The sequence below is a fragment of the Cyprinus carpio genome, chromosome B20 (genome assembly GCF_018340385.1).
Source record: "Cyprinus carpio isolate SPL01 chromosome B20, ASM1834038v1, whole genome shotgun sequence".
Taxonomy (NCBI): Eukaryota; Metazoa; Chordata; class Actinopteri; order Cypriniformes; family Cyprinidae; genus Cyprinus; species Cyprinus carpio.
In genome coordinates, this window is record NC_056616.1 from 24214536 (window position 1) to 24239900 (window position 25365).

Genomic DNA, 25365 nt, shown 5'->3' on the forward strand with positions numbered 1-25365 from the left:
TACAGGAAAAAAACTGCTTTATTCAACTCATTCATTTCTGTGAAATCAATGACAATTTTTTTTTTTAAATGGTTTCTTTTCCAGGATTAACACATGATGCAAACACTCTTTCTGCGCACAAGATACATCCTCTCAACACACTTCCTAAAATAATTTACTCTTAATATCAAACAAAACCATATATGCCAAGAAAATAAGACGAATAAAGGTCGATGGATTTTGAGTATCGAGTATTTTTCCATTTTGATTCCAAAAGCATTGCATAAGAAACCCAGAGTACATCATTCATGGGGCTTGTTCATGAAACACGAGCAGATTTTCTGTGGGTAAAATTAATTCTGCTCGTGTCTCATCATCAGATGCAACATCCAATAATACATTTAAATCACCTGTTGACTATGAAAGCTCGGCTGCACAAACACACGACGTTCATCTGTTTCTATTGACTGTTGTCCGATTTGAGAGAATATTTTATTGTATATGCAGCTGAAAGAAATGTACAAATACTTTGTCAATATGACATCATATGTGCCTTTCCGCTAGGAAAAGAAATCATAAGAGCAGACGCACGACGAATCAAACGTTAAAACAAACACAGGCGAGCTGGCGAATCATCAGTAATATGGGCTTCAAAAATGGTGAAAAGGCATAAAAATATGTAAAGTCTCTTCAGAGTCCTCTCACATTAAAGGCATGAGGAAATGGCTTTACGACGTGCCTAAATATCGGTTTGACATCCCAGAATGCATCAGCACTGGGTCAAGTGGTGGAGGATTTAACCACATGACAACCACCAGAAAAACAACTGTAATGCATATTAAACCAAACTATTTCCATAGGAAAGGTTTGCTAATGTATAAAATCAAAACCCTCATTATTTGTCACAAATGTGCTATTCAAACAAAATTACGTTTTTTCTTCTTCCACCCAAACTAGATTAACCAGATGGTTAAGAATCAGGACCCGAGAAAGTCAAGCTGGCGAATCGGGATGTTCTCGCGTCAAGGCTCGCTGTGCTGGTGGGACGCGTCCGTGGGCGGGTCGTTGGCTGGTGTGGCGCTCCCCTCGCCGTCTCGGGAGCGCTGAGGGATTAGCGGAGGGGGTCCTTGGAAACTGCGTCCACCGTACGGAGGCGGGATCATGGCCCCGGGGGGCGGCAGAGGTCCGGGAGGGAAGTGGCGAGGGGGGAGTCCGCGAGGGCCGAAGAATTCGGGCGGGATGTCCCTCGGTCCCAACGGCGGGCCTCGTCCTGATCAAGCAAAACAGGTTCGTTAGTTAGTTAGGAAAACAAGTAAGGTTTAGAGATGCACTGAAAATGACTGTCCAAGAATCACTCAACAACTGTGGGTTTTGAATGCTGTTGTTGTAGTAAAACTGTTTAGTTAGTTAATCTAGTTTTCATGCGCTTTAATGTGGCATGACAGATCGTCGTAACCGCGAAAAGACTAGTGATGCACCAAAACGTCAGAAACCAAAATATTTAAAGCCGAAACGGCAATTTTCTGTTTCGTCATCAACATGCTCACAACATGTAAACATAATATTAACATGCTAATTGTGTTAGAAATATGTTACCAACATGCTAATCATGTTAAAAATAAGCTAGCGACATACTAACAACACGGTAACATGTTAATCATGTTGACAACATGTTAAGAACACAATCATATTACCAAAATGTGTTCGCAAGATCATGTTAAAACACGTTAACATGCTAAATCATGCTAGCTAGCTATCAATCGCTCTTTTCAAACTTTTACAGCTGCTTCAAACCTTTCTTAAGCCAATAAATTTTAAGTTTTTGTCAGTTAACTTTCAAATCGTCAATTTTATAACGAAACGAAAACAATAAATGTAGTTTTGATGCAACCAAAATATAAGACAGCAAATTTAAGTTTCAGTCAATGACTTCAGCGACTTTTAATCAGCTTTTAAAAACTGTTGTGTGTATAATTCTAATGTACAACTCCATTTCTGCGTGTCGATTATTAAATAAATTTAATAAATTATAAAATAACATTTGTTTTATTTTTTGGTTTCTTTAAAAAAATAAACACGGTGCAATAATATTTATACAATTATTCAAAAAACTTTTTTAAAATAAGCTTCAAAAAGTCTTCGTTTTCACAAAAACAAAAATGAGTAAAAACATCAATAAAACCACATGTAAACAATGTCATGAAACATCACGTTTACCTCCGAAAAAAGCCATTCAATGTCCACAAACTTGTAACTCAGCTAGAAAAAAAAATACAACTCTAAAGAGGAGCATTTTGCTAAATGTGCACTATATTACATATGCTTAAAATACTATTATAATATAACATTACATATTGAAATATATTTAATGTTGTCTTCATTATTCAATGTATTTTTGATAAATCCATTTTTAAATGTTCATATTTTAACAATATACATAATTATTAAAAAGCGGATATTTATGTGCAATTTAAATGTTTTCTACACAACTGTTTCATTCTAGTGTTCATTAGTAAATAAATCTGATTAACTGATTATTATAAAACAGAAAGTTCCGGTCCTTGATTCTGATTGGTTGAGCCACGTTTGAAGCTGTTGTAAATTACACTACAAAATAACATACACCTTTGTTTACTTCTGTGTGTTGCTCGGCAACCACTTTGTTTGAACCACACCTGTTTCTGAGGAACTACATTGTTTGGTGGAAGAATACTGTTTTTATTAATATCATTACACTTTATTTGCTCTGTTTTATTCTGTGAAACCTTACTATGTGTATGGAATAACCGGTTTTCGACGCCCCTTAGCTGTTATAAATTCACTACAAACCACAGATACTTGGGGCTTATTGCTTTATTAATAAACATTTGGCGAATTAAAATCTTTAATAAAAAGGGTGTTGTTGGTGCATCACTAGATTGAGCAGTGTTGAATCTCCTACCAAACGGAGGCGGGACAGGTCCAAACGGGCCGATCGGAGGAGGGCCGTATGAGTCCATGGGTGGCGCTCTGAAGCGCGGCTCTGGAGGCATCATGGGCAGGTGACCATTGGGCGGTCGGATCATCATAGGCGGCATGCCCGGGGGTCCGTAAGACTTCGGTGGTGGAACCGGAGAATCCCGGATGGGAGACGGGAGGAAGGATCCTTGACTCTGAGACTTGGAGAGCTGGAGGAGGAAATGCAGATCTACAGGTTACGGGAAAATACTCTTTAGAGTTCTGAGGGGATTCCCGTTAGGCGACCCAAGCAGACATCAGTGAACCACTGCAAGACCAGAAACACACTTTATACAAGAACTACAGCAGACACAAGCGCAGGGACACTTTTGTTACCCTAACATCTTAAACACAAAATATTTTAATAAATCAAATACTTGTAGTCGCCACGAGATTACGTTAATAATTTGATTTTAAAAAAATTCAATAATTTAACATACACATGCATGCGCATGGTTCTCTGATGTGGTTACACTGGTGTTTTAGGAACCCAATCAAATGTAATATAATAATTATAATCCTAATAATAGCAGTAATAATTATTAGTTCTACTAATCATTAATTATTAATATAATTATTTTTATTGTTGATTACTAATCTAACTTATAAAAAAGAAAAAATATTACTGTTGCAAATTACAACTGTCATGTAAAATAAACTGAATATTTTATTTTATTTATTTTATTTGAAGTTACAATACTAATTCAAACGCACAAGGTCACTCAAGTTTTATTAATAATACTTATAATAATAGTTGACTAAAAATGAATAAAGAAATATCTTACTGTTGTAAAATAACTGTATAATGTAAATTTTTTTTTATAATTTTTAATAATTGATGTCTTAAATTCTTCACTTTCAAATGTTCAAACGCTCAAGCTTTTTACACTTCAATGCATCAACCTTAATTATCATAACGGTTGACAATTATTTTTAAAAATTAACTGTTGTAAATTACAATTGCTCTGTAGTAAAAATATATATATATATTATACTACAAATTACAATAATTATATTTATGTCTTAAAGTCATTATTAATGGCTACTCAAGCTTTTATAATTAATAAATATTTAATTAATATTAATTAAATATTCACGCTTTTGACATTTCAAAGCCTCAAGCTTTTATTTTGGCAGAATACTTCTGTCCACAAAAACGTTTGAAATTATGAAAATGTGTAAAAGCATAAGTGGCATTACACTTGCAGGACATGCAAAGATGAAGCTGCATTATTTGAGCAGCCCTATTTATGTTTTTTAATTTTACATACTTAACATGCACTTGTGTCGCTGTGGTAGTGATATACCTTACTACTCATAGGGGCTGATAAAGTTTAGTTGTGTATGATATCACAACAAATCAATCTTGCGTTGCTATTCTGCATTCATGCACTTGTGTAGAGTATGTTTCAGGCCTGAACATGCTGTAACTCACTCCCCAACATGAGTTTTGTTAAACATCCGCCACATCCTGAGCACAAGACCCACACAGTGATTAGAAAGTGAACAGAAAGACGTGTTTAATCAGGCTCTGAAGACCCAAAAACAGCTGACAAAGCAACCTGGCACTGTGCACAAACCCGTCCCGTCCATCCCAGCACCCAGCCGCTGTACTCACGGGCTCTATGGGCTCAGACGAGACCTGCTCGGAGGCCTCGGCCGTCTCACTGACCGGTGCCGTCTGCTTTAAAGCAAACACACCCAGCACCGTTTAATGGAGAACAACATCTAGATACGCATGACTGTTTCTTACACACGTTTACTGGAGATCTCCTCGCTCACATCTGAACACAATGTACATCAAATCTCAAAGAGTGAAAAGAGTGACCGCTGTGATCCTTACCATCGGTCCATCATGAGCACAGGGAGAAGAAGTCATCGGAGGAAACATTTCTGAAAAACAGACACAATGACATTTGGACATCTGTGAATTCAGATATAATGTAGATCTTAAACTGTGCAATTCAAACCATATCTGAAACTGTGCACATTTATTAAAAAACTAAGAAATACTATAATTAGATGATAAATTCATTTTTATTTTCTTTACAATATTAGATTTAGGATTCAAGTCAAATATTTAAATTTTAACGTAATACAGATAATGACTGTAAAAAATGTACACAATTTTTTTTGAAAGAAATTAATACTTTTATTTAGCGAGCATTAAACTGATCGAGAGTTTTACGCTGCAAACAATTTCTATTTCAAATGAATGCCGTTCTTTTGAGTTTCTGTTCATCAAAGAATCACAAAAAAAAGTTACATTTTTCTTTTTACCTCTATTTCAGTTTTAGCACTTATTTCAGATAGTTAGAAGTCAGCATTTATAACTTTCATTTAAGATATTTTCAAGATTTATCAAATATTTATTTTATTTCAGCTATATTTCAAATCACAAAAAAAAGTTTTTGTTTTTAAATATAATCATTGTCATTATTTTTATTATAATTTTTCCATTTAGCTTTGATTTATGTATATTTCAGTTTTAGTTATTTTAGTTGGAAAGGTAACATTTCTTTTTTTTCCCTTTTTTTTATAAAGAATTTGATACTTTTATTCAGCAAGGATGCATTAAATCAAAGCCAAAGTGACAGTAAAGATATTCAGAATGTTACAAAAGATTCTATTTCAAATGAATGCCGTTCTTTAGAACATTCTAATCATCAAAGAATCCTGAAAAATAAAATGCATCACAGTTTCCACAAAGATATTTAGCAGCACAGCTGTTTTCAACATTGATAATAATCAGAAATGATTCTCGAGCAGCAAATCAGAATATTAGAATGATTTCTGAAGGATCATGCGACACTGAAATCTGGAAAATTTAGTTTTGATCACAGGAGTAAATTACATTTTAACATGTATTACAATAGAAATGGTTATTTTAAATAATAATATTATTTAAAAAAAAAAGTACTATATATATATATTTTATTAATGAATGCAGCTGCTTTAAAACGGGTCATGTCATAAGCACCTGGTCTGGAGGGCAGTGGGTGTCCGAGGTCAGAGAAGCGTCCGTGAGGGTCAGACGGGGGTCGTGCACCTGGAACAGATCACAAGTGATTAGGAGCTGTTATAAATCCTTCTATACTGACATCCGATGCTGGAGTTCAGGAGCGAATGCTTTCAATGACGAAGACAGAAGGAAAGGCTCTGGAGAGAGAAACTGAGGGGAAAATGACAGGCCGGCTAAGAACGTAGAGCGACTCAAAAAACAGGAAAGCTGGAAAAATGAGGAGGAGGATAAAGTTGATGTCAAGGGGAGGAGGACGACGCAGCGGCGACTCACCGAACGGTTCGCCCCGTCGCCCCACAGGTGCAGAGGGGGGGCGTCCGGGACCCTCTATCATTAGAGGAGGAGAGGGAGCCCCCCCACTCACAGGAGACGGCCCGTACGAATCACCTGCTCAGACCAAACCAGCACAATCAGAAACAATCCCGAACCAACCCTGCGCTAAGCTCCGCCCCTCAGTTACTGCTGCTCGGTCAGACAAGCTTATATCATTACTTTACTATTCTTTATCTGAAGGCTTTTTTCTTAATCTTAGAAAAATATCAAATGTTTCTACTTGAATGAAAGAGAAAAATACTGCTTGCATCATCTCTGGAATTACATTATACCAAAGTTATCTTAACATTTATATACTTAGTCATTTTTTATTAGCTTTCATTTTATTTTTAGTAATTTCATTACATGCTTTTGTCATTAGTTTTTTTTAATAGCTTTTTTAAATCTAGCTATTAAGTTATGTAATGATTACATTTTATTTCAGCTTTATTTAAATTATTTTAAAAGCCTGTCAGACTAAATGTGGTTTTGTCATAGACAGTTCTTTAATATTTTTTCTAACTGCTATTTAGAAAAATTTCAAAATACTGAAATTACTGAAAACGATTTTTAATAATTTTGGTTAATAATAACAACATTGCATTATATGAGAAAGAAAACCATTAGTTTGTCTTTTTTTATATATATATATTTTTTTCTATTTATCATTAATGATTTTTATTTCAGTTTCAGTTATTTTAGTACTTATTTTAGTAAAATTTTCATCTGATATTTATATTTTATTTCAACTAATGATAATTATTTCAAGTCTCAGTTAACAATAACAGCATTGCATTATAAAAGAAAAAAAAAAACTGTCGGACAATGTTTTTCATTTTTTTTTTTTGCATTAATGATTTTTATTTCTGTTTTATTCATTTTAGTTTTTATTTTATTTAAGCTTTTGTCAGTTTTTGATTGTTTTAAAAAATATTTTTTATCATTTTTTTATTTAATTTTTTTTAATTTCATTTGATTCATTGAGTGTGAATTAGAGGACATAAACCGCTCACCTCTTCTCTGTGGTGGCACGTGGCGATCTGGAGGTCCAGAGTTGAGTTTGAACAGACTTTGCTCCAGGTCTGATATTTTATCTCTATACTCCACAAGCCTTTACAAATGCACAAACATCAGAGATCAAAAACAACTGACAATAACAGCACCGATATAGAGAATACTGCGACTGATCAGTGTGATTCGATGAAGACTCACTTCTGACGAAGAGTGGCCGACTCTCTCCTTTCCTCCACCAGAGTTCGTTCAGAGGTGCGGGCTTTCAACTATGGAAAATAAAGTATGAATAAAACATCTATCAGTATCTGCTTGATTTGAAATAATTATTAATAGTTGCAAGCTATCAGTATCAGTCAGTCATCTCGAATACAAAAGACAAAAAGCTTCTAGTTTTCGTTACGGAGACGAAGCGTGGTAGTCACTCACCCAGTTCTCATGGGCTTTCTTCTCCTGGACTGCCACCTGTTAGAAAGCGCAGGCAGGGAGGATTGAGACTGATGTGCTGGATTGAGAATACAGTGACTCTGTGCAGTAAATGTGTCTCACCTCAGACTTCAGAGAGCGTTCGTTCTGCTGCATCTCCTCCTCGATGTCCTTGATCTTCTGTTTGAGGGCTCTCACCTCCTCCTCGGAGCACAGAGCTTTACTGTCCACCTCCGACAGCTTCAACTCCTTCTCACGTCTCTCCAGCTCCTCCTGAGTCAGTTTCCTACACACAACGGGGGGTAGAGCATTAGCAATCCAGCATCATGAAATACAGGATGCATTTCAGCTTTGAAATTCAGTTTTATGAAACCTGTGTAATCCTAAACAGCCGGATCAGTCTGTTTTCTAGTTTGCTTCCTAATGTAGTTGTCTAATAAACCTGGCATTGCATGTGACCCTGGAGCACAAACCCAGTCTTAAGTGCCAATTTTTCGAAATTGAGATTTATACATCATCTGAAAGCTGAATGAAATCATCTCTCCATTGATGTATGGTTTGTTAGGAGGACAGTATTTGTCTGAGATACAACTATTTGAAAATCTGGAATCTGAGGGGGCAAAAAATCTAAATATTGATAAAATCGTCTTTAAAGTTGTTCAAATGAAGTTCTTAGCAATGCATATTACTAATTAAAAATTAAGTTTTGATATATTTACAGTAGGAAATTTACAAAATATCTTCATGGAACATGATCTTTACTTAATATCCTAATGATTTTTGACATAAAAGAAAAACTGATAATTTTGACCCATACAATGTTTTGTTGTCTATTGCTACAAATATACCCCAGAGACTTAAGACTGCTTCTGTGCTCCAGGGTCACATATTACAAATACTGTTGGCTCTTTAACAAATTGATGCAACAGCTGTGTGAAAAGGAAAAGGATGCAAAAGCTGTGTGAAATACTGTTGCTTGTGTCATAACATGCACTTCATGAGTTTAGCATGATTTCTAGTTTCCATCTGCACTTCCACAGCTGATGCTCTCTCAAGTTTTCTTCCAATGAAGTGCATAGAAGAAGTTTATATTTTGAGATATTCATCTTATTTTAGTACACTGTAACTCAAAACATATGTATTGCAAGACTCCGTGAACTAAAGGATCTGATCCGTGCACTTGTAAAGGGTTTGATCATGTGAAGGTGTGAGTAAAGTGTGAGCTCTCACTGCTGCAGTGCGTTCTCTTTCTGCTGGTAGAGTTCAGTGGTGATCTCCAGCCTCTGCTGCAGGGTCTTGAACTGGTTCTCCAGATGCGTTTTCTCATTGTTCAGATTCATCTGGTCAAGCATGACCTTCTGATATTGCTCTACATGCACAAATAAACCCAGTGCATTTAGATGCAGGTGTGGAAAGCCAATCGGAAGATGTTAAAATGAACAATCACAGTCTTCATACCCTCCAGCTCCTGTCTGGCTTTCTGTTCGGCGAGGAGACTTTCCATGTAGCGATTCCTCTCGTCTTCAATAACACCGAGAGTCGCTTTAATCTGCCGAACACAAACAGCATTAGAAATAAGAAGAGTGTTGAATTCTCCTCAAAATTAAATCGGAAGCACATACCCTGGAGACGTCCATCATCTGTTTGATTCGCAGTCTCATGCTGTCCATCTTCTTCTCTGAAAGTAAACAGAGGCCTGTTGTTCAGAACGTTTCATTTAATCCTCTTCCAGCCTCAAGCAGCCTACTGTGCTTGTATAAAATAGTAGCATAACGATAAAAGACACCAGTGTTCAATGAATAAATTAAATGTAGGGCTGCACAATTAATCACAATAAACCCTTCCAACCCCAATTCCTTGCGCATGCATGAAAAAAAATACTTGGTAATAAAGCTCTTTCTGACTTCTGAAAATCACAAGCGATTTATTAAATTTAACGCTAACATAAAGCCTCGACGGTTTAACATTTGAAACTGAAGAAATTAAGACAACCGTTAGTGCTGAAATTTTACAATACCTTAAAATAAAATAATTACGTTATTTTTCGCAAATACTCTTTTACTGTAATGTTATTTTGTTTAATATTTTTATGTAAATTGTTTACTTGTTAATAAACATCTTATTTTAAAACCGTTAATAATATAAAGAAGTTGCTATAAAATAACTCAAATGTTTTTAAATATTATTAAAATATTCAATATTAAATATTATTAAATAAATTAAAATATTACTACTACTAGCTTATTTTATTAAATGTTTTTATTTAGAATTATGCTTAATATATTTATAATAATAGTAATAATAATATTATTATTAATCATATTGATAAAATAAAAATTTGTGGCCTAATTGTGCATACAAACAAACAGCTTTTTTACAGCAGCAGAAAAACAGCAAAAATGTTAATGTATCAACAACAGATCACAATAACTGGCTTTTATGGTTGCCAAGCAACAAAACAATAGAAGCTCATTCTATAAACATCAGAAAGAATTCTGTTACGTTGCTCAACTGATGCAAAAAACAAAGAGTTTAAATCAACAGAACAATCTGATATATTTAAAGAGTTCTTAAAAGGAATGTTGTGATTGACACCTCAAACACAATCGAAACACTGATTATGTCTGAAGTGTCCATCAGAACATTCCATTTATTTCTTCTTTTCTCAGTAGATGCCTTTCTGAATTGCGGCAGCGTCACGAGTCACTCTAGAAGAGAGCGTCTGCTGAATGCAAATGAACACAACTCCACTGACAAGAGACAAAAAAGGAGAGTGAAAACTAAATGTGAGTTATAAATAGAGACTGACCAGCATCTTCTCCGTTAGACATCTTAGCGTCATCTTTCTGTAGTTCTGCAGGATCACAGGCTCCCAGACGGTTGAGCTCTGCAATACAGCTGGATAAAACCTAGATAGCAGAGAATCATGGGACACCGTGCATTTACGATGCGATACACTATAATTTGTAATCAAATTTCAATAAAGCTCCGCCGGAGCGAGTTTCACTCACATCGATCTCATTCTCCTTGTGCACCAGAGAGTCTTCCAGCTCTTTCTGGGATTTGTGGTAAACTCGGATCTCCTCGCTCAGTTTCTTGTGCTTCTCCTGCCAGTCTTTAGCATCACGGAGGAGCTGTCAGAACATAAATATCATTAGGTTCAAGCTGACATTGATGCTTGAATGAGAGTTACAGCTCTGACAGCAGGACTCACAGATGTCTTGTGCTCTTTTAAAGCGCCGTTTTCTTTCTCAAAGGACAGAACCTGAGCTTTAAGAGCATCTTCTCTGAGTTTGGCTTCATCCATGAGGACGTGAACCTGTAATCAAACCAAAACCAACCCAAAGAGATGCAAAACATTTAATACCTTCATCTTTAGGACATGAGGGAATGAAATCAAATGTTCAGATGCATTTTCAAATGACTACAAAACAGGGTTATGGTAAACTAAAATTATACCTTTAAAAATGTTACCTGAAATAAATGTTAACTAAAGAAAAAAAAGTACTTGTTGACAAGGCAACATTTTGCTGTACTAAAATAACTTAATCTGAAATAAAGTTCATTAAAAATTAAAGCTGTGCGTGTGTGTGCATCATTTTTTTTATGTTAGCAACCAAATTACTAAAACTTTAAAAATAAAACGGAAAATGCATTAAAACGATTCAAATAATGAATAAAAACTATAATAGTATCTCAATGATACTAAAATAACACCACAAATTAATTTAGGTCATTTTACAGAACAAAAACCTTACAAATCCAAGGATATAATAATTCAATAAATGATCACAAATCATAAATTAATACAATTTTGTTGATAATATTCAATGATGATAAAAATTCAATCAAAAACTACTGAAAAAGAAAATGGTCTTAGCATTTCCATTATTTAGAAACAAAAACTACAATAAAAAAAATTTATCAAAAAACATTTTTTGTGGACTGATTCAAATGCTGATATATGATCAATTACTAAAATAAACACATTTAGATCATTTTACAGACAAAAATCCGGCACATAAGGAAGGGATGGGCAATAAACAATAAATTATGATATTCTCAAACTGTAGTTCATTATAAATATATATAAAATGGAAGAATTCAATTTAAAAATTCACTGGAAAATAACTTTAACTTAAAAATGTAAATTATATTTTAATTATAAACTGCAATAAATCTAATTTATCCTTTTTTATATCACACTCATTTAAAAGCAACTTATAGCTGCTGAAAGATTTACCAGCTGGACATAAAAATGTAAATTTGCGTATCCAAATGTATATGCATACATTTTCAAAATTCATGGTTTTGCTCTGACAGTAGGAACCCTTTTTAATTATTCACTCAATGCAACTGCTTCTCTCTCTTCATGATTGTTAAGTGTAAAAAACAAGCAGTTATAGGATAACCTGTCAATGTTAGCAACAGTAACTAAGTATCAATGCATGATGTTTGTTATGGAGTGATTGTTCAAGTCACTTTATTTGTTTTGCATAACCGTGACCGAAACAGCTAATGGAAATCTAAAATGTCAGAGATCAATTTATCCAGCACAAGTTACCTTTGCACGCTCCTCATCATAGCTCTTCAGTGTTTTCTGGTATTTCTCGATTCTCTGGTGCATTTTGGCAATCTAAGGTCAAGTGAAAAACAAATATTATGCAAAATCTGAGAGATAAATATCACAATGGCAAAGAAATCAAAGCTTACCTTCTCATTAAGATTTGAATTTTCTTCCTGTGTGTCCACTATTTTCTGGTTGAGCTGTGAAACGCTCCCAGACATCTGCTCCCATTGGCTCTGGAGCTTCTGGTGATGACTCTAGTCAGCAAAAACAAAGCACGTCACACAAATGTGCACGGTGATGAAACTGAGATTGTGACGGATGAGGATTCACCTTCAGGCCTTTGACTTCTTGTTGGCTGGAGCTCAGTGATTTCTCAGAGTTCTTCAGCTGTTCTTCACGCTCTTTTATCTGCGAGGAGACAAATGATCAGCTTCATCCACAATAAGCCTGTCAAAGACGAGCGAATGAACTTTACCATGTCGTTTAATTCTGTGATCTTGTTGGCAGCATCAGATTTCTCCTTGAGAAGCTGCTGGATCTTGTCTCGAAGCTGCTTTTCAGTTACTGTGGGAGAAAAGATGTTGCAAAAGAGATTTAAAAAGGAAAGGAAAGGCTTTAAGAACACTTCAAATTACTTTTTATTAAATTTTACAGAAAAATATCCTACATATTTCAGGTGAAAATAACAATACATTATTATGAATTATTAAATTTAGCTATTAATAAATAATATTATAAAATTAAATGACGATTTAAATATTTTTGGAAGAGTGATTCAAAAATAAAAAAAAATGTTTACGCATTTTTTTTAAACTTAAAACTTCATATTTTAATTATTTGGAATGTAAACTATAAAATACATTGAAACAAATTCATCAAAAAATAAAAATAACTTTCATATTTATTAGAGCAAGTGCAATCTTGACTATTAAAAAACTTCTAGCTGATAAAATTAGAATATAAAATATAATAATATACATTTAAAAAAATATTATATATTTTTTTTTCTCCATTAGACAAATTAAAGAAATAACGTAAATTATATTTTGCAAATAACTTGTTTGTTTTCATATTATTCAATCATGCACTAATGCCTATTTTCACATAACCAGAACATTAAATATTATAAATTAAAAGTTCTCCGACATGTGATTATCAGATGGACACAAACCAAATGATCAGCTAATTTTAAAAAATCTGACAACAGTGCAAAAAGACAAAAACAGTAAAAACTAACAACTTATTGAAGTACAGAATATAACAGTATGTGCTATCATATCAACCAACTCAAATGAATATTTAGCTGATGACTTACATTGATATGTTCTGCCTTTGATCTAGAGAAGAAAAGAAGAGTTGAATGACACGGATTAGATTGAATCATTTACAAAACACTAATGAAAACATTAATCACAAAGTGATTCTTACAGCAAGAACGGTCCTCCAGAAGAACATCAGTACTGTGAGGGCCCCGACAACCAGCGTAGCAACCACCGGCTCCCAGGGGACTCCGTGGAAATTGGGACCCGGTCGCCATTCCTCCGGAAGAGCCGTGATCACCTAATCGAAAAACACATCAGGAAACAACTCCTAGATTTGACTACTTGGTTTCTATGGAAGCTTGTTTTCATCAAGGGATATAAAAGATAATTGTGACTTTTTCATCTTACAACTGTGACTTTTATTCTCGCAACTGAGTTACATTTCACGGTTCTGAGAATACAGAGTCAGAATTGTGAGATATAAACCCAGAATTGAGATGTAAACTCGGAATTGTAAGGTATAAACTTGCAATTCTGAGAGGAAAAAAATAAAAAAAATTAATGAAAAAAAAAAATCACATTTACATGAGTTTATATTTCAACTTTTGTTTTAATGCAGAATTGTGAGTTTACCTATCTATTTTGTGTTTCCAACATGGAATAATATATATACACACTACCGGTCAAAAGTTTGGGATCAGTAAGACATGTAATGTTTTTTTAAAAAAAGTCTTTTATGCTCATCAAGGCTGCATTTATTTGATAAAAAAAAAAAAAAAAAAAAAACAGTAATCTTGCCAAAATGTTATTTCAATATACAATAATGGTTTCTATATTAATATCCTTTAAAATATAATTTATTTGTGTGATGCAAAGATGAATTTCCATCATCATGACTCCAGTATAAAGTGTCACATGATCTTCAGAAATCATTCTAATATGCTGATTTATTATTAGAATTATCAACAGTTGTGCTGACAAATATTTTTTTGTAAACTGTGATACTTTTTTCAGGATTCTTTGATGAATAAAAAGTTAAAAAGAACAGCATTTATTCAAAATATAAATCTTTTCTAACAATACAGATCTTTGCTATCACTTCTTATCAATTTAACACATCCTCGCTGAATAAAAAGTTTAAATTTCTTTAAAAAAAAAAAAAAAAAAGAATAAAAATTTAGTGACCCCCAAACTTCTGAACGCTAGTGTATATTGTTACAAAACATTTCTATTTTAAATAAATGCTCTTCTTTTTAACTTTTTATTCATCAAAGAATCCTGAAAAAAAGTATCACAGCTTCCAAAATAATATGAAGCAGCACAACAGTTTCAACACTGATAATAAATCAGAATATTAGAATGATTTCTGAAGATCATGTGACACTGAAGACTGGAGTAATGATGCTGAAAATACAGCTTTAATATCACAGGAATAAATTAGATTTTAAAGTATATTAAAATAGAAAAATGCTATTTTACATCACAATAATATTTCACAATATTACATTTTTCCCTGTATTTCTGATCTAATAAATGCAGCCTTGATGAGCAGAAGAAACTCCTGTAAAAAACATAAAAAACATTTTATCTTGTTGTTTGCAAATGTATCTCTCACAATTCTGACTTTATATTCTACAATTCACAGACTTGTGAGTTAAAGTGTCTCAATTACTTGTTTTCTTCTTTATCCAGTGCTGTAAACACGCTTGCACAGGTTTCACTGCCTGATCGGTGAACCTTTCAGTTTAATCAGCAGGCCCAGATATCAAATCTGTGACTGTTTCATATCAAGTCATGCCCTTTTTAGACTAACATTGACAAATCTGAAGCAACAAAGTCTATTTAAGCACTGACTCTTATCACCAGCCACATGCAGCAGAAACACAACACCAGGGGCTTCCTGGACTCTCACCTGAGATGAAACCCAGTCACCTAAAGCCTACAATAAGCACTTAAAACTCCGTTTAAAAGAGATAATTTAGTTGCCTTGGGATTTTACACTATCCTTAATGGACAAGCTGGATGAGAAGGCCTCAAAATAATTCGTTATAAATCACACAGTTCGGTCCTGAAGACAGTGATCGAGTCTAGAGTGGAAACACTTCACTTACTTCCTGAAGTCTGGACAGGAGGAAGACGAAAAAGGCTGTGTTTTCTATCTCAGCGGGTGGAGAGGTAAGACTTAGCTGTGAATCCATTCTTTTAAAGCGTCTGAACTTATTTAGCGGAGTAGCGCTCAGAGACGGCGGTTGAAGCCGTTAAACACAGTATAAATGGCGGACCGCTGGCTCATATCGGGAAGCCGGCGGTTTTTTGATATAAAACCGCTCTGACACGCTTTGCTTTCAAAGCTGTATATAGAAAGATCGCAAATCTGTACAATTAGTGTGTTTTTAAATCGCGGCTGGACGTAGATCAGCGTTGATCTCTCTCTCTCTCAACAACACGTCAACATTTCAAACCGCTGAGCTAAGAGTCTCTCTCTCGAGCGCGCGCGCAGCGTTTCCACTCTGTGCGCGCGCGCGGTCATGTGACGCTGGCGGCGGCCTCTGATTGGTTACGCCTGGTGAGCGCAGGAATCCTATTTAGCTGTGATGCTAGCGGGTCTGAAAGACTATCACCTTTAATAATCGACGCTTCAGTGAATATGTCGTATGCAAGGCAGCGATATGAAGTTGTAATGATTTGTTATTTAATCTGCTTAAGGTTCTATACACGTATTTGTCTCGAATAGAGTTTAATTAACAGGTTTAGCACGGAGCCCTATTGGATTACATAGACGTATACCTCTATCGACGCCAGCAGCTGTCACATGACCTGAAGCGGAAGTGACGAAAATTTATTGTACATTTTATAAAACAACTTTCGATCTCATAAAACTCTAAAGAAATAAATTATTAGGTCTACTTTCATTCCTTTATGAAAATATTTAGACAGAAAAATATTATATATAAAATATTAAATAATTTTTATTATTATTTGAAATTAGATAGATAGATAGATATAGTTCTTTTTATCAGTTCTAAACTAATTTTTTTAACTGCACTGACTGTAGTTTACACACTAATGTCTGCTATAGCATCTCTTGCAGCAATGCTGAGGATTGAATCAACAACACAAACGTTCTGTGGCTAGAAACCTTTTGTATTAATGTGTTTCTTTTAGGCTTTAATGTCTTAAAATATGGTGGTCTTACTCACACTTTCTCCGTACACTCCAAGATATTCTTTGACGAGATGCACAAAACTCCAAAGCTCATCTGAAGTTGAGGAATCGCTGCTTGCTTCAGTGTCATGGATATCAGAGACACTTGGAGACTCCAGTGAACCTGGTGATAGAAACAACAGTTTCAGCTAAACACATGCAACAACAATTATTAGGACTGAAGGAAAACTCTGACACACCTGAAGATGGATCCACTTCGAAGGGAAAGCCGATGTCCACTGGGTTCTCCAAAATAGCACGAGGCCCCTTTTGAATCTCCTCGGTGTCTTCGAACCCTGTCTGAGCATCTTTATTTCTGTTGAAATGGCCCCCGTCCTCCTCCAGACCCACGTCTTCATTCAGATTCACTTCAGATTCATTCTGCTCCTCGTGTATTTCAGGACTCTTGGGTGGTTCAGTCTCTTCGATGTCACCGTCCAAAGCCTTCACCTCTTCAGAGCCAACTTTTTCATCTGGAAAAAAGGATATTTAATAACACATTAACCCTTTAAGGCCTGACATTTGAAACAATGTGACAGTTTTGAAATGGAAGAGTTTATTGAACCTTTAGACAAAATATTAAAAGAAAATAAATGTGTCTTATTTACGTTTTTTTCTACAGTATAATAGGCTTTTATGGCTCATATAGTATGACATAACGAGAATGTGGAGGAACAAAATAATCATCTCAATTTTATTCAGAGGCCCAACATGAGCAAAAATATGTAATTTGGTGCAGATGCTGATATTTATATGAACAAAAAGTGATGAAATTCTGATGCTTGTAATGAAAATCACTGATCTCTTTAAAACAGCAGATACTTACAGTACATAAAATTATAGAAATATCAGTTGTCACACTATATCTCCGATAATATGTCTTACTAAGATGAGATTTAAATGATCAAATCATATAATGCAATCCAATGATGATTGAGAGATGACCAAATAAACATTCCTCAAAAGCCTGTTGATCCCATTTAAAAAAAAATGTATAATCAAGTAAACTTAGGCTTTTCAGTTCAGTAAATGTTCATCTTGAAATACAAGTTATCTTATGTTTACTTAATTAAATCAGTATCCATATCAGATCTGACAGCAAAAGGACACGTGAAGTTGAAATGCCTTAAATTACTTTTTTACTTGCTACAAAATCTAAACTATCAATCGTGCACCAGAAGGCATGTGGGTAGATTGCGTGCAACTGGTTTAACAGCAAAGATTTAATCATTTAGAGGCATTCAGTAGATTTTATAGGATTTAAACAAAGCAAACAGCATATGATTTTAGGTGAAACCTGAAATGAATCATAAAAACGACCACTAATTATGGTTTGGAAAGACGAGCATTGCTTTTAGTACTGCTAAAATGACCTGTTTCAGATGCAAGCAGCTCTTCCTCGACCAGCGGTGCGCTGTCACTGGCCGCTGAATATTTCTGTCGTAAAGCGAAAGCGATCTCCTGGAAAGCGTCTAAGATAGCAGCCTCGAAATCATACTCTTCCGGCTCCTTCTGCTGAGATTTCCGCTCTCTTTCGTTCAATATGTCCTCTGTCGCGTCGAGAATCGAGTTCTCCGAGGCCTCCATGATCTGGTCCAGCGTTCGCTCGATTTCCTCCGTGTCCGTCTGCAGCTCTCTGGTGGACTTCATCTCCAGATCTAGATCTGAAAACATGGCCTCGATTCTGAACAGGTTCTTAAGTGATAAATACTTCTGCATGCGCTCCATCTCCTCGTCCCGCAGGTGGTCCCGTAAGATTGTGAGCCTCAGCACGTTATCGCTGTATTCAGGCTCTTCGGGAGGAAGACGAAGCACGTCCTTTTCTTCTTGTTTTGTGGTGTTTTCGCTTTGTTGGGATTCGATCAATTGATCGCCGCCAGGTTGTTGGTTTTCTTTCAGTTCATGTATGTCTTGAGGTTTAGAAGAAAGAAGTGTGTTTTCATCCTCTAAAAGCTCTTCGGAGTCTTCATCCACGTCCTCTCCATCTTCATCTTCAGGACTCTGTTGTTCCGACTCCAGTGTGTTTTTCAGTAGATTCACGAGTTCGTTCTTCACTTTATCGATCTGTTCCTCCGTTTGGTCAAACAGAGGTGCAGTTTCTGGGCTTTCTGTAACAAGTTCCTCCTTTAACTTTTCATCTTCGCCAATTGTTTCCCTCACTTTTCCGCTGTTGTTCATAAGTGCATCCTGAGGATCATCTGCAGTGTTCGTGTTTGCGTTTCTATTCTTGTTCATGCTGGCCATCTGAAGAAGGTCTTCAATGTTTGCAATCTTGTTCGTGTCTAACTTCTTTGGATCATGTTCTTCAGTGATTTCACTCACATTTAATGCCGGCTGTGCTTTTTCGGACTCAGTGTGCGTTTCCAATGCTGGTTCAGATGGGACATTTTCTCTCGCATCCAAAGGAGTTTTAGCGTCTTGTGGAAGATGAGAAGATTCTGGGATTTTAATGTCTACGGCTTCATCTGCATCAGCCAGTTCTTCAAAATCACTTTGTGCATGTGTGCCCTCAAGACCAGCTTGTTCTTCAGCTGAAAGCGATTCTTTGGTGAGTTCCTCAAGAGATTCAGTCTCTTGTGTTACACCTTTATGCTCTGTTTTGAAAGCATCTTTAAAGCTTGACCTGTCCTCATCCTCGAGTGTTTCCTCTGGTGCTTGTAGTGGTATATCTTTATCATTTAGCTCTGTTTCAGCGGGTTCTTCATGTACTACATCTAAACCTGCTGTCTGTGTTTCAAGTGGCTCAAAATCAGTGTCACTTTGGTTGTGCAACAGTTCAGAATAAACAATATCTTGCTCATCAGAATCAGATGGTTCTGCTTCTGCATCCTCTGAGATGACCTCAGCATCATGGCTTATTGGAGTATCTTCTGTCTCTTCTGTTAGTGCATCTTTGGATTCAGATATCGGTTCTGATGAAACATCTGTCTTTGGATGAAAGCTACCAGAGTCCTCTTCAGTAGATTTCATTAATGTCTCTGTTTCAGGAGGTTCTACAGATTCAGAATCAACTGCCTTTGAATCAAGAATCGATTCTGAATCTACTGATTCAAGTTGTGATGCTGATTCTGAATCAACTGCCTTTGATTTAACAAGGAATGCTGATTCTGAATCTACTGCCTTTGATTCATGAGCCGACTTTGATTCTGAATCAACAGACTCTGATTTAAGAAGTAATGCTGATTCTGAATCAACTGCCTTTGAATCAAGAATCGATCCTGAATCTACTGAGTCTGATTCGAGATGTGATGCTGATTCTGAATCAACTACCTTTGATTCAACAAGGAATGATGATTGTGAATCTACTGACTTTGATTCATGAACCGATTGTGATTCTGAATCAACTGACTCTGATTCAAGAATCGATTCTGAATCTACTGACTCTGATTCAAGTTGTGATGCTGATTCTGAATCAACTGCCTTTGATTCATGAGCCGACTGTGATTCTGAATCAACTGACTCTGATTCAAGAATCGATTCTGAATCTACTGACTCTGATTCAAGATGTGATGCTGATTCTGAATCAACTGCCTTTGATTCAACAAGGGATGATGATTCTAAATCTACTGACTTTGATTCATGAGCCGATTGTGATTCTGATTCAACTGACTCTGATTCAAGAATCGATTTTGAATCTACTGACTCTGATTCAAGATGTGATGCTGATTCTGAATCAACTGACTTTGATTCATGAACCGATTGTGATTCTGAATCAACTGACTCTGATTCAAGAATCGATGTTGATTCTGAGTCGAATGACTCTGATTCAAGGGTCTCCACTGATTCTGTCGTCATCATTTGAGATGCATCTTCATTCTGAGCTGGTTCTTTTGATTCTTCTGTTGAATTCTCATTTTCTAGCAACAATGTGCTGCCTAATAACACATCTATGTCATAGCTTTCAAATTTATCAAGCCCAGTCGCAAAGCAAACAAAATCAGTTTCCTGAAATGGAAAAGAAAGATTCATATTAACCAAATGTGACATCAAAAAGGACCATACATCAGTCAATATTAACCACACCGACTTACATCTGTAGGTACCTCCAATTCATTTTCAGTATATATATGATTTATATTAAGATAGTCCTTTGGGAAATAACCAAAGTGGTTTCCAACCTATGCAAATAGAGGAAGAGGGAAAAAATGATCAGTTTTTGCACTGCAGTATAACAGTGTTTACAGAAACCATAAAATCATAAAAACAGCAAAAATAAAATAGAACCAAAAGAATAAGAAAATAAAATGCATATAATGAAAAAACAGAATAATATGCAAAAAACAAGACAGTCTGCACTTATATTTTACAACTTTGTACATGTATATATTTCCTCTCTCATTCCAAAGAAAAGTATTAAAAACATTTAAATAAAAAAAAAATAAAAAAAAAAAATAAAAAAAAGAGTTGAATAAACGGTGCTCCAGACCATCAGTTAACATCTGGACAAGACAAAAGCTGTGTGTTTGTAAGAAACAAATCCATCAAGATGTTTTGAAATTGAAATCATTGCTGCTGGCCAAAATGAAAGTCCTTAATCAAAATTCCAAAATAATGCTTTCTTCTGTGAAAAAGACCATCCTCTGTTGTCTCTCACATCAAAATCCACACATATATTTGTTTAAAACTGCTTTGGCTTGTAAACGGTGCTTGATCTGTGCAGATTTCCCTCCTGATTCAGATCTGATTTCACTGGAGGAAGCGTTATTATGGACTCATATTTTAGCCGGAAGCAATGGTTTGAAAACACTGTAATTATAGATTTTTTTTTTTTTATCACAAACATGCAGCTTTTCGCTTCTCAAGATGTTAATCGATGGACTGGAGTGGTGTGGATTACTGTGATTTTTTTTATCAGCTGTTTGGACTCTCATTCTGAGGGCACCCATTCACTGCAGAGCATCCATTGCTGAGAAACTGATGCAATGCTACAATTCTACAAATCTGATGAAGAAACAAACTCATCCTAAGCTTGGATGGCCTGAAGGTGTTTAAATTTACAGAAAGTTGTGATATTTGTGTGAATTATTGCTTTTCTCTGCCACTGAAGATTCGTGCATGATCTGTCGCCCAAGTAAATAAATATATTTAGACTGTTTGCGATGATAAAGTAATACTAATCAAATACTGGCATCCGAGTACATCATCAGCAACACCCAAAATCATCAAACAATCAATTAATGATTAACAGGTTACTTACACTACCAGCCCACACATCCGATCTCTGCCCTGAGAGTTTATAATATACATATATCGTCTCTCCTTTTTTAAAAGAGAGAAACCGGCAGTCCGGCCCTGTGAAATCCTTGGCGGCCTTCCCTCTGTTGAGAAGCACTAAAGAGACACAAAAAACATGTTAGGATGGAGACTATTCACTTCATGATCATGTTAGTGTTCTGCATGACAGCTGCATGAAAAATCTTAGATTTGTGCTTAAAATGTGGAATTTTAACTTCATACAACTTAGAATCGAATGCAATATGGCATAAAAAAACATTGTGATTAATTCATTCTAATTTGCATTAAAAATAAAGCATATTAAAGGGACAATGCAACATAATTGTAAGGGTCTTAAAAGGGGATTTATTTAAGCAAAATATATCTTTAATATCTTGATCTGGATATTTTTGGTGAGTTTTTGTGAGATTCGCCCAATCAGGTTGAATTAATTAATTTTGTGTTGAACGTTTTGCAATTGTGTGATGAAACAGAAAATTTCTGATGAAAGTGGTGCTACACGTAATAATGAAAATTATCTTTAATTGCAAATACATCTAAGTACAATCTAAGGAAAGAGGGATTGGGTATGATTATAATATTTACTGTAGAAGATTAGTATTTTTAAAAAATAAAATTATATATGCTATAGTTAAAATTTGGTTAACTAAAATAGTTGTCTTACCATATAAAATAAAAAAATATTTCATATTTTAAAAGACAATAGAGCTGATGTTTTAGAGTTCATTTTATATTTTTAAACTTTAGTTTTACAGTAAAATCTAGTAAAAACACCTACAATTCTTTTTAAATACTTAAGAATAAAATTATTACAGTGTTGTTTTTAAGTAAAAAAGAAACACTGTTTTTATTCTTTGTGAATTAATAATTCATGCATCACAGAGAGATATACATCTCAACAACATCAGAAAGAATTGTTTTTCCCCCAGTCGACCACTAATGGACAATGCACATTTTTTATTTAGTATTTAGAGAAGTTTACGTAAAATAAAATAAAAAAATCGTACAAGACTATATAAAGTGTTCAGTTCTCAAATGGTAAACATATTATTAAACTGCAATGCAATATAACAGATACTTGCATTATGCATATATTGATATTATTATAGTTTTCGTGCATTCCACTCTAAATATCGAGAAAAAAAAACTATTTTGTCAACAACAGTTCAACGTAATCCATCTCAAACGAAGGCTGATTGTAAATAACGACCTTCCGAATCAAGCAGTCGGTCTGTTTTTCATGGCGATATGCAACCAGGCCTTATAATTTAACATTATTAACCGTTTCAGCATTTGGTCGTAACACATTAAAAACATAAAACATGGTTGATTAAAAAACCATATTGAGTGTACAGTGTGTTTATGTTATTAGCTCGACTAGCTAAACTGAGCTCAGTATCAACAAACAGGATCTTCAAGGACGCCGCTCCTCAATATCAACCCTCCACGCAGCATAAAAACCCGCTTCTCTTTAAATTAATTCACGGCTGCATTTGTTACAAAGTTACAGTATCCCGCGGAGCGGCGAAGCGGCCTTTATGACGTCAGCAGCAGTAAGTTTTATGGTCCTCGGCAGCAGCAGCATCCTGATACAAAGTTCCAGAGATACTCACTGCTGCATTCTTCATCGGCGCATCGCTTCAGATCCGAGAAGCGCCGCTCCGCGCTGCTCCGAGGAAGAAAAGAGTAGTGAAGAAGAGTTGTTAAATAATAATAAAAGGGGTTCTTCGGTGCAGCCATGCTGGCAGCTGTTGATCGCGGAGCTGCTGCCGACACGTCAGCAGATCCTAGGAGAGAGGAGAAGAGAAGAGAAGAACCGGAGTCATGTTACAGAGCGCTTAAAGAGACCGCAGCACCAAAACAACAGACCACGGCGCATGCGCAGGGCTAGAGTGTCGTGTGTATGTTACGTTTTACCATATTATTATTATTATTATTATTTACTTATTAGTGTTTTTTTATTAGGTGCATTGTTGCATAAAGTATTTGATCTTACATACAGTAATGTTTGGGGAAAAGAAACAAGAGACAATATTCAATGAGAATACTCAAAATAGATAGATAGATAGATAGATAGATAGATAGATAGATAGATAGATAGATAGATAGATAGATAGATAGATAGATTTCAATGAGAATACCTTAAAAAGACAGACAGATAGATAGATAGATAGATAGATAGATAGATAGATAGATAGATGGTTAGATAGATCTAAAGTTTGATAGATAGATAGATGGATAGATGGATAGATAGATAGATAGATAGATAGATAGATAGATAGATAGATAGATTTCTTCAATGAGAATACCTTAAAAAGACAATTTTGTCATTAATCACTTACCCCCATGTCGTTCCAAACCTGTAAAAGCTTTGTTCGTCTTCAGAACCCAATTTAAGATATTTTGGATGAAAACCGGGAGGCTTGTGACTGTCCCATAGACTGCCAAATAAATAACAGCGCCAAGGTCCAGGAAAGTATGAAAGTCGTGGTCAGAATACTCCATCTGCCATCAGACGTGCAATCTGGGTTATACATCCTTGTGGAGCGGATGATACAGAAGAGCATAAGGTGATATGGGGAGACACAGAGGAGACCGTTAACAAAGGAATTATTGAATAAAGTCGTTATTTTTGTTTTCTTTGCTTACAAAAGTGTTCCCGTCACTTCATATAACACAGATTGCAGGTCTGATGGCAGATGGAGTATTCTGACCACGACTTTCATACCTTTTCTGGACCTTGACTTTGTTATTTACATGGCAGTTTATGGGACAGTCACAAGCCTCCCGGTTTTCATCCAAAATATCTTAAATTGTGTTCAGAAGACGAACAAAGCTTTTACGGGTTTGTAACGACATGGGGGTAAGTGATTAATGACATAATTTTCATTTTGGGGTGGAGTATCCCTTTAACATATTTTGAATTTGGACTGCAATACCTAGTTCAACCACGCGGTGTCAATCCTACATACAGCCTGCGCGCTGTTGGCGTCATTGTCCTCCAGTGCTTCAGGTGGCGCTGTGAGCTGCACACGCGCGCCGCTCGTTTCAATGAGGGAGAGCTCTGTTTACGCTCTCACGTGTTTAGAGTTACACACGAATCAAACCGCGTTTATTGAGTGCTGGTTACAACTTTTTCGAATCATAACGTCTTCGTTGTACTTTCCAGAGGAAATCAAGTCTCCGTGAAGCAGCGCAGTATGGATGATATAGAGACTGAGCTCAATATCGCAGCAGCGGCCGCGGATTCCTCGGAGGATCAGAGCAGGAGCCACGAAGCGATTAAACCCGCCGTTCTGCTCCACCACTCTCATCCAGACCCCAGAGGTATCGCATCAGATTTATTG

At 35.6% G+C, this 25365-nt stretch overlaps 2 protein-coding genes across 7 annotated transcripts in view; one reads left to right on the forward strand and one right to left on the reverse strand.

Annotated features, from left to right (window-relative positions):
* On the reverse strand, positions 1 to 23773 carry mia3 (MIA SH3 domain ER export factor 3). 6 transcript variants are annotated; one of them, XM_042746416.1, is made up of 29 exons: positions 23632 to 23706; positions 21981 to 22114; positions 20815 to 20901; positions 20419 to 20728; positions 18157 to 20268; positions 16984 to 17256; positions 16780 to 16907; positions 13746 to 13877; positions 13633 to 13654; positions 12793 to 12881; positions 12648 to 12725; positions 12461 to 12571; positions 12312 to 12383; positions 10962 to 11066; positions 10759 to 10881; positions 10557 to 10656; positions 9370 to 9425; positions 9206 to 9296; positions 8978 to 9116; positions 7871 to 8033; positions 7751 to 7786; positions 7523 to 7590; positions 7324 to 7421; positions 6272 to 6385; positions 5957 to 6025; positions 4820 to 4869; positions 4595 to 4660; positions 2921 to 3146; positions 1 to 1249 (listed from the first exon to the last, which is right to left on the reverse strand). In XM_042746416.1, coding segments are annotated over exons 1-29 (5301 nt in total). In that variant the 5' UTR covers positions 23633 to 23706; the 3' UTR covers positions 1 to 1001. The 6 variants fall into 6 exon arrangements, with proteins under 6 accessions (XP_042602350.1, XP_042602346.1, XP_042602345.1 ...); XM_042746412.1 differs by having other exon boundaries at positions 4595 to 4657; positions 18157 to 20728; positions 23632 to 23773; XM_042746411.1 differs by having other exon boundaries at positions 18157 to 20728; positions 23632 to 23773.
* Positions 15298 to 25365, forward strand: part of taf1a (TATA box binding protein (TBP)-associated factor, RNA polymerase I, A) — a 15246-nt gene continuing 5178 nt past the window's right edge. Inside the window, 2 exon segments of the mRNA XM_019126322.2 lie at positions 15298 to 15754; positions 25188 to 25345. Coding sequence (XP_018981867.2) covers positions 25219 to 25345 — 127 coding nt within the window. The 5' untranslated portion in view covers positions 15298 to 15754; positions 25188 to 25218.